This window comes from Epinephelus fuscoguttatus, linkage group LG18 (assembly GCF_011397635.1).
Source record: "Epinephelus fuscoguttatus linkage group LG18, E.fuscoguttatus.final_Chr_v1".
Taxonomy (NCBI): domain Eukaryota; kingdom Metazoa; phylum Chordata; class Actinopteri; order Perciformes; family Serranidae; genus Epinephelus; species Epinephelus fuscoguttatus.
The window spans coordinates 11849538-11859660 of record NC_064769.1 but is presented as its reverse complement, the minus strand read 5'-3'; the positions used below and the strand labels follow the sequence as shown (position 1 = coordinate 11859660).

The window sequence follows — 10123 nt, the reverse complement described above, 5'->3', positions numbered from 1 at the left end:
AGGATAAAGATGAAAAGCGTGGGAGCAGCAGTTTCTGAGATTTTAATATCTGAATATGAATGGAAATGATGACGTGACAGGTGTTTGTGCTTTACATTAAGTTTGAGTCACAGAGAAGTATGGCAGCATAATGCATTCACTTGAGAAAAAACCCTGTTTTTCTGAATTAATGAGAATATATCTAAGTATTATTTTAAATGTTTTCATAAGAAAAACAAACTGCTCTTGTTTCTTTTTATTAATGGCAGTCTGAGTTAATCAATCATGTTCAAAGTCTCCTTTTAGTTCAGAACCCACTCTTTGTGTCTCCCTGGAAGAAAAATAACAAAAACGGGAACCGTGTTTCAAATAACTCTGGAATATATTTTTCTTGAAACCGCTGAACGGCCAGTATGAACAGGAGGTGTGACTACAGCTTGCAAAACATACTGCAATTAACATAAACGTACCTGGCTGTTGTTTTAAAACGGACTTGAATAATTTTGAACCTATCCTTTAAACATGGAAACACAACCCCGACTTCACCAGCATCCCCACACAACAAAAGTAAGAAAAATAACCTTATTTTCATTATTAAATATCCCATATAACCTTTAATCACTCATCCACACTTACATACAACACTTTCTCCCCAAATCCCTCATTACACAGCTTTCTGTTAAAGTGTTTGTTGCACAAACATGAACTGTGACCTCAAATTTTAAATAGGGATGACAAAACAGGGACAAAAGTCCACTCTGCAGAGGGGTGACTCTGTGTTCACGGAGAGGTAGATAAAAGTAATCGTGACAAAGTCTACTCTAGCCAGAGTTAGTGTTTTTTGTCAGTTTGCATATAGCCTCATGTTAGACCCTTAACGGCAGGCTTTGCACATGACTTCTCTCACTCTGACAGCAGAGTGGACTGCAGTGGCTTCAGAGTCCTTCGGCTGGTCCTCCTCCCCTCCATTATTGGCAATGGTTTCCTCTTCCCTGTGGGTGTGTAGCAGAGCATGCTATCGAGGGTCTGCTGGGTCACCTGATTGGCTTGCTCGAGATCACTCACTATCTGCTCCACTTTCATCATGTGCGGCCCGTCCTCGCTCCGCAAGAGCAGCAAATCCACCTGAAACACGTCACAAGAGGCCGCTGAACTACCAAGCAATTTTTCAGGGATTTATACATCTCCGTAGCTTGTATTAACTTTTGTGAGAAGCACACAGATATTCTCATCAACAATCCCAGTAAATCATACTTTGTTCAAAAGTTTAATTACGGCATCCTCAGCTATCCTGCCTCAGCTTTTAAGTATAAGTAGTATCTGTGTTACTGAGCAAACAGACAAATGTTTGACTTACCACCTCCTGAGAAAATTCAGGCTTCCTCACAAAAGAAGGGATTTTAGGTCCAGTGGCTGCAGACAGGAAGGAAATGGCATCTGTCACCGCTCCTGACATTATTAGCGATAAAACCTATATCACAGTAAAAAGAATATATTAATTGTTTAACAACAACAACAGCAAGAAGTAATACACACTACAGTTACATGATGAGCACTTACCTTTATATTTTGGCATAATCTGCTGTCAGAGCTCATAATTTGTGAATACAATGACTGTGCCTTTTCTACATCATTCTGGAACAAAAAAAGGAAGATAAAACAGATTATTGATTACATATCATAATATTCTCTACATCTTTCTGCATGAATGAAAGAAATAGAAGAAGTTATAACTTACCAGTTGAAGTGCTAATGCTACAGTAAAGCAGTAAGCACGTCTGGGGATGAAGTGCCCTTTGGCCTGTTCCTCCTCTATCAGAGCAGTGCAGATCCTGTAGGACTCAGCCGTGTTCTGATGACAAAGACAGAATAATAACTGACTGCAAAGACTTTTTACATCCTAAAACAATTATAATCCTTGGGACTTTAATGTTGAAGTAGACTTTACTTTTTAAAGGTCCAGGTGTAGGATTTGTGACGATATACTGGCAGAAATGGAAACAAGTATAATAAGTATGTTTTATTTAGTGTATAATCACCTGAAATAAGAACTGTGTTTTTGTTAAAATAAGCCATTTACATCTACATAGGGAGCATATCTTCATCTAGGAAGATTGCCATGTTGCACTGCCATGTTTCTACAGTGGCCCAGAATGGACAAACCAAACACTGGGTCTAGATAGGGACATGTGTGTTTTCGTGTTGACCACCATAGTTAGTGGCCTCTTTGCGACGTAAGTGTCAGAATAACACTTTTTTTTTTTTTTTTTTTTTAAAGTTCAAGTGCTTTTTCCAGGTTAAATCACCATGTCAGCTTGTTTTGGCGAGAAGCAGACCTCTAATAATTTGGCTCCTGCTAAAAACCTCTTGAACATCTGGATCTTCAGTCACAAAATGAAAAAGATGTGCACACATACATTAGCAGGGGCTGGGCTAATGGGATCAGAGAAACACTGATTTGAAACATTAAACTGCTTTGATCAGTGGTAGAGGTTTTTATCCCATGATCTGTTTGTTTTGGAGTGACACCTCTGCAGATGATTCGGCTCCTGGTAAAAACCTCCTTAACAATAAACACTGGGGGAATTCTAACCTGCAGAAGTCTCAGCTGGTTGCAATCTGCAATCCTCACCACTAGATGCCACTAAATCTCACACACTGTTCCTTCAGAGATAAACCCATTAAAATGTTACCAGCTTATAGCAGGTGCCAGATGCCAGTGTCACTGTGTCTTTGTTGAATGGCACGCCTTGATTCCTCATGGTTCTTAGTACCTCCAGGGCATCTGCAATAGTCAAAGTTTGGAATGTTTGACACATGTGATAATAATTTCACAGGAGAAAAAACACTGGAAGGTTAACCTGTCACTTACGTTCATAAGAGCCTTTAGTGAATAACATGTCTATGGCGATGTTAAAGGAAGTTGCATCATGGAAAAATCCCCTCATACTCTGATCAGACATGGGAGAGAAAATGTTACCAGTCTGAAACAGCTCTTAGAAAAGTATCAATCCTGTTGTTTTTTCCCTAATAGCACTTTTCCAATAATCGAGTTTTACCTTATCTGTAAGTGTAGAGGCAGCCAAGTCGTCCAGATCCAGTTCATAACATAGTCTCATGAAGAGAGGACCAAACTTGAAATCTCCATACAACAAGTTGCGGTTCTCTGCATGATACCTAGTGAGTGCAAATTAAAGGATCACAACATAAATGAGATACTTGTTACATGATAATAGCCATATTGAAGACATGTGTTTTTGCTTTAAGAAGTGGGGAGAATCTAATTTCCTTCATTCCAATGTTTGTGAAACGCATTGCAGATAAACAGCAGCGGATGAGTTGACATTTGTTGTGTTGAAAATGAAAACTTTGTGTGTAAAATAACACTGAATAAAGGATGTACTATACCTAGAAATGGCATCTCTGGCGATCACCATGTCATCTGCAGAGTGGCACAAGTGAAGGAGAAGCTTCAGCTCATCTCTCAGTATCAGTTCATTCCTCTGTAGCTTCTGACTGAATTCCGTGATATAATTTCCTGTAAAAATTCAATGTAAAAATATGAGTTCTTGCTGCACGTATCATAACACATAACAAAAACTGCAGCTTTAGAGCCAGCAACAAAAACTACTTCACCTTTCGTTCCAACGGCATGGTGAGCCACAGCCAGCTTCCTTTGTTGAAAGTCTCGTAGTTTGATGACATCCTCTGACAATAGATGTCTCTTAGCTGCAGAGAAGACAGTGGCCAATAACTATAAAAATGCAGTGGTGTTGTGTAGTAAAACTAGACTCCATTTCAAGGAAAAAAGTGCTCCCTTGAGAAGCCATCATATCATAATTTAGCAGAGGTGTGTGCTTGAGTTGCAAAACTTGTTCTTGAGTCAGACTTCAGTCACAATTCTGATATCTTTAGACTTGACTTAACAAAATCAAGAGAAGACACGCAACTCGACTTGGACTTTAACACCAGTGACTCATGATTTCACTTGGACTTGAGAATTATTCAAAAACTGTGCCACTGATCAGTTGATTTCCCTTCATCTCTTGAATCTAGTGACATGCACGTTAGTGTTTACATTTCATTGAGACGTAAAACAAAGCATGCCACAACATAATATGTCTTTTAAGGAAGAACAGTCTCACACATTCACGAGGAGAGAGTTATACATTTTTTTAATATGAGATCTGATAGATGTAACAACACAAAAACATACATAATGTATTCTGTTGTGGTTAATAGTGCTATTAACCATGCTATGAAAGTGCAATGTCAGCCCTACTTGTTTTATAATGGAGTTCAATAGCACTTGTAAAGATAATATATTATTACTCTGCATAGCATTGTATTTTGTGAGGAGTCTGACTTATTTAGGACTCGAAGGTCAAAGTTTAGGACTTGGGACTTGACTCGAGATTTGTCAGTCTTGATATGGGGCTTGAGTGCAAAGACTTGAGACTTTATTTTTTATAAAGCCAACATACAAATGCAACACACCCTGCAAGTAAAACCTTCGGGTAACCGAGTTTTGGTGGATTTTTATGAGCTGTTAAAGCCATTTACACTCAGTTACTGTAGTTAGTTGTGTACACATGTGGGTTATTGACAAGTTGCTAATGTAGCTTCTGTCTGTTAAACCAGACAGTTTCATCAGCCATTTGAGTATCAGACAGGAAACATATTGCCGGGGTTTCTTTGTCTTACCTCCTATGCAGCCTTCAGTCCAGCCAGGCTGTAAAACACCACAAAACAGTCCTTTAGAGGGCTCAAGTACCAACGACCGACAACATCTACCTACCCGGGCCAGCGCCATATTGCCCACTGACTGTACCATTGAAGTGAAAACAAAGGGGTGCTACTGGAGATATTATAGAATTTAAAAACGCCGACTACTGCCCGAGTAGGAGAAAATATTTTTTAAAAATCTACTAGTAATCGATGAATATCTTAATTCTATTAAGACAGCGTGTGTGGCTATTTGTTTTAAATGTTTTATAGTACGCAGTACACAATTGGTATCTTCCAACATGGCAGCGCCCGTAATCCGACGCAGGAGTAAAGTGCGTTTTAATTTTACATCATTAGTATTGTCGTCATTTATTTCTTCTCTATGACATGAAGCTTTTATCAGTTTTTGCTGCATGTTTGAACGGGATGAGCATTTTATCAGCAAAAAAGCGTTCATCTCTATTCCTACAGGTGGTGCTGTTGCACTGCACTTTAAACATGTCTCATGAGCTTGCTGCTGTGAGGCAATTTTGGACACAGTAATGTAGCCAATAATATGTATTATAATAATGTGTAATAAATCTGCAGAAACACATGCAGATACTTGCACGTTTGGTCTTTAATAATATTGGTTTCCATTACCATATATTTACAAACAATAGGCTACATATTATTAGTTTAACAATATGATTTTTGTATTCATGTCATACTGTCCATATGTTTGCATATTCATGTCTACCCCTTACTTTTTAAAGTTATATATTATCTGTATTACCACTGCACATATGCACATTACTCTGCACTCTCCTGCTTTTTGCACTTCTGGTTAGATACTGTATTATGGAAGCCCATTGCTGTGGAAGTCCATTTATGCCACTGTGATGAAAAAAAAAAAACATCCTGTAAGTCAAAATATTGAGAAACTCAAGCAGGCAGGTTTAAGGAACAAAAGGCAAGCTTTAAAAAAATAAAGCTGACTGCAAAAGACTGAAAGGCAACAAAACTTATGGAGCATGCTGAAGTAGACAAAATACTCAATATTTTGAGATACCAACTGATTTTGAGGAAGTTTCCCATTTACATTACTTACAGCATTTTTTTTTTTTTTTTTACTGGCAGAAATTGGCTTCCACAGTGGCTAAACTGCATTAAATTTTCGCAGTACTCACAGGCTACTCTGGACAATTAAAGTAGGCTACATTTGAATCTAATCAAATAAAAAAGGAATTCTGAATGTTTTCACTGGGAATGACTAGACCTCCACATCTTCCAGGCACACCTCTGATGTCCATTGCTTTTGTCTCTTTTGGTTGGAAGTAAACACTTTTGTTCAAATGAATACTTACTACTCTGTTTAAGATTGTCTGTATTTGTGTTGTTTTGAATTTCTGCTCCAATTGCAAATGCACCCTTGGAGTGTTGAATTGTTACACTGTACTATAAAAAAGGCAGCGACAACAGGGAAGACACTCTATATTGTAATCATGCCATTATTAATGCTAAATCAATTAATCTGACATTAATTTTTCAAATGAAAATACTTTTTCAGGCCTTGACATGCAACCATCAACATTAGAGTGCTGAAGCAGGCCTATACAGCGGAAGATTCATGTATGCCTAAGTAAGTTATGTACACACCGTACAGTATGTGCCTCTGTGAAATGCTTTCTCTTGTTTTAAACAGCTGTCACACCAGCATTTCTGCTCTGTTTTTCTGTTCTGAAATTGGCAAAACTGCATGAAAACACTATGCACTATGTTGCTTGGATAATTAACAAACTTCATATCAGAGCTTCAAATGCTATATGCAAAACACGTGCTGTAAAGAATGTTACTGTTTGAATAGTCACACTCTCTCCTCTATGCCTTGCTGTAAATTCTTTATGTGACACTGTGATCTACTACACTGCTGTTTTGGACAGGTCTCAGGACAGGTCAGATGAGTGTCTCATGATGTGTCTCAAGAGATTCCCGAGTTAAATGAAGGCTGAACACATTAAAAAAAAAACTGTATAAATGTGCCTTTTTAAAAAGAGATCTGATTATGGTTACAAATACCGTAGCTGTGGTTTGGCAAAATCGAATTAGCCTTCAAATTTGTTTCACAATAATTATTTTTGGTTCAAATGTTATGTTGTAAAACATGTAAGATACAAGTAGGTCTCTCATTTCATTTAAAGTGATTTACATTCACCTCTACTCTCACTTCAGGCCTCAATGAACACTAAACCCTGCCACCAGTTGGTGTACCCATTGACCTGCACTGCATTACATAACCAAGGACTTAAGTCCTCACGCAAGAGCTCTGCTGCATTTTCTTTGTGATGGCCATACTGTGGAAATTAAACTCTATATTGAAATATAAGATTCAATTTCCAGATTTAAATTTAATCCCAGAATCTAATGCTCTTTCTCGTGTTTCTTCATGCAGGATATAAGATGTGATTTTCCACCGCAGGCGGTAGACAGACTTCTGTGAAAACATAATTGCTAAACCCACAGCCATTTGGAGAAGTGAGTTTGGAGAAGGTTCATTACAATGATTAAAGTGCTTCTTTAAGTAACTCCTAAGATGGACTATCTCGCACAGAGGAAATAGGGCTGGGACAGGGTGTTCCCCACTGTTGCCTTGGCAACAACATCTCAGCCCATCCAGCTGAGATCGCTTGCTCAGCCAATCAGACGCGGGGCCTTGGATAATTTATAGTATCCTGCAAGGTGTATGCGTCTCTGCGGGTTTCTCTCTCTGTGCATATGCATGTGTTTGCATGAATTTAAAAACAGGTTATCCGACATACAGCTCATCTAAAGCTACAGGTTGAAGGTTTAGGGTGGTGGCAGTCCCTGTTGAGTTGCTCAAATAATGCAATAATCAACAGGGAAACATCACACTGTTTGCAGGGGAGGTCTATTTTAGCACTCAGGCTTTGATTTCCCAAACAGCCAGGTTCTGCTGACTGATACATCTACTTTGATTTATCCCTGTTTGCACTTCCCTTTGGTTTTGGAAAGTGCCTGGGGTGTCCCATCATCATTAATAAATGTCCCTGCTGAAACAGTTTTGGCACAGAAAAAAAAAGAAAAACAGCTGGTACCAATTATTGTGTCAGGCTGTGTGCTACTGTTCTAAAGTCACTGTCCTTGAAAGACAATTAAGTGGGTTAGCTTCCATCTATAGCCAGCCTTGACTGATTTTGTACATAAACACCTATGGCTACGTGCTAGGTTTGTATAAACAGTGGGGATGCTCTCTCAATTACATAACTTGTTTTGTTATACTATATGGAAGGAAATATACAAGCTTTCCACTTACTGGTGTGTAGTATATTAGCTCAAAGAGCTCTGAGAGACTGACATCAGACATGTGGGCTTGAGGTCTTTCACTGTACAGCAAATGGATGTTAAACTGTGGAGACATGTCCTCTCATCCTGCTCTACTCCTGCTCTGGATTTTCAGTCAGTGTCCCCGGGGTGTGTGATCCAAAAGGTCCTTCAGTTCACTGCATACTGGAGGATCTTAACACACTCTCATTGCTATTATTTTTCCCATGACATGTTTCATGTTCTACATACTCTTATATTATGTTTTAGACCCGTTCAATTGTTATAAGCTGAATTAATTCTAGTCATTTGTTTCATTACTTTTCCTTTGCTTGAAAAGCAGTGGCTTAGCACTGTTGCCTGTCAGCATGGTCCAAAAGACTACCATGGCCATACCTTGAGTTATGCCGCTTGCAGGGATAAAACACTCAAACAATTTCCAGACAGGCACATACCTTTGCCTAAAGTAGAGAACAGTGTCAAAACACTCACACACAGCTCTTTATCCTGGCTTTCTTACATTAAGACTAAACTAAGTTTCTCTTCACACTGTATCCCTGTAAGGGAACGTAAATCCCCCATCAATCCTGTCTGGCTCTCAGGGACACTTGTCACCAAGGATGCCAAAAGAAACAACTTCCCTCCTGGGCTGTGTTGTCACTTGAAGCCAATCATCTGTGTGCACAGGACATTAACTTGGCGGCTAGCTTTCTGTTTGCCATCATCACTGCAGAGGGGTTTGTTGTTAGGAAGGTTGGTAAGTCTCCCACTTTGGTCCAGACTGAAATTTTTCAACTGGCGAATGGATTGCTATGAAAATTTGTACAGATATTCATGGAATCCAGCTGACTTTGGTGACCCCCTGACTGGCAGGTTCACATTGGTGGTTCTGGGTGAAATTAAGCAACAGCTATTGGACGGATTGTCATGAAATATGGTACAGACATTCATGTCTCCACCAGGATGAACTATAATAACTTGGACATATTGGCCCTACATAGGCTTGTCACAGTACATTTACAATGACTACTAAAATTTTGGTCAATATTTAGTCATACTTGAAATTAAACCCTTAGAGTTGTGTTCTATCCTGTGACAAAATGTATTGGTTCAATTTTATTCTGTCCTGGAAGGTGTAAAAATTGCAGGAACATCAAACTCCAACCAAAATCCACAGCACTCTGCTTTGGGATTCCAAATATTTGGGATTATTGAGCCAAGGAAAATTGGAGTACGTGTATGACGGCAAATGGTGAATATGAGTACTAGGATGATGCCAACAACAAAACAACTGATAGTCTGACAATGACCATAACAAAATCAGTGATCAGAAATGTAATGATGTCAAGTAATCTTAATTTCCCAAAGAAATGAATGTTGTAGCAATATCATACTTCAGGGTTACATTTTTCTCTGTAAGCCTACTTTTTTTTAAAAAAAAAACATCTGTAAATACATCAAATACATGTCTAATCTGGTAAAAAATTAAAACAACTTTCCTCATCCTGAAAAAAATTAATACACTGAAACTGTAGCTACTGCACTTTGTCTTTGCATTACCTATAGCTGTTTGAGGTAGTCTGTAGAAATGAAGAGTGCAGTAGTTACAGTTTTAGTGCATTTTGGGGGTTGTAGGTCAAATAAACTCATCATTTTTAGGCATAACATCTACTTTAGGAATGCCTACTCAATAAGTGCATTCCTACTTTTCTACCTGTAACACACTCAACTGGACAGTCAAACAATCTTGAAGCCATTTTTCTTTGTTTCAGTGTTAGCATCGTTACCACAGTTAGCATATGTAGGGCAGATACAATAACATAATATTATGTCTGGTCAATGTTTTATTTATCGACTGCTATGGTTTATGACTCAATTTATTCTTACAAAACCAATGACATTCCCAACAGCCTCATGTGTGCTTTGTGTTTGGTGTTATTTTGCAAATGTTAGCATGCTAATGTGCTAAACTAAGATGGAGAACATAAACATTACACCTGCTAAACATCAGTGTGTTAGCACTGTTATTTTGAGAATGTTAGCATGCTGACATTAGCTTTAGCTCAAACCATTGTATTGGCTAACAAAGCTGTAG

General features: G+C 38.5%; 1 protein-coding gene across 1 annotated transcript; it reads right to left on the bottom strand.

The window, feature by feature from the left end:
• Positions 1-10: 10 nt before the first annotated feature.
• On the bottom strand, positions 11-4828 carry ptcd2 (pentatricopeptide repeat domain 2). The gene is made up of 10 exons (XM_049604356.1): positions 4684-4828; positions 3616-3708; positions 3388-3517; positions 3039-3156; positions 2852-2930; positions 2673-2764; positions 1718-1831; positions 1540-1614; positions 1337-1450; positions 11-1104 (listed from the first exon to the last, which is right to left on the bottom strand). Exons 1-10 carry the CDS (start codon positions 4811-4813, stop codon positions 883-885), a joined length of 1167 nt encoding a protein of 388 aa, XP_049460313.1. The 5' UTR covers positions 4814-4828; the 3' UTR covers positions 11-882.
• Between the last annotated feature and the right edge of the window lie 5295 nt (positions 4829-10123).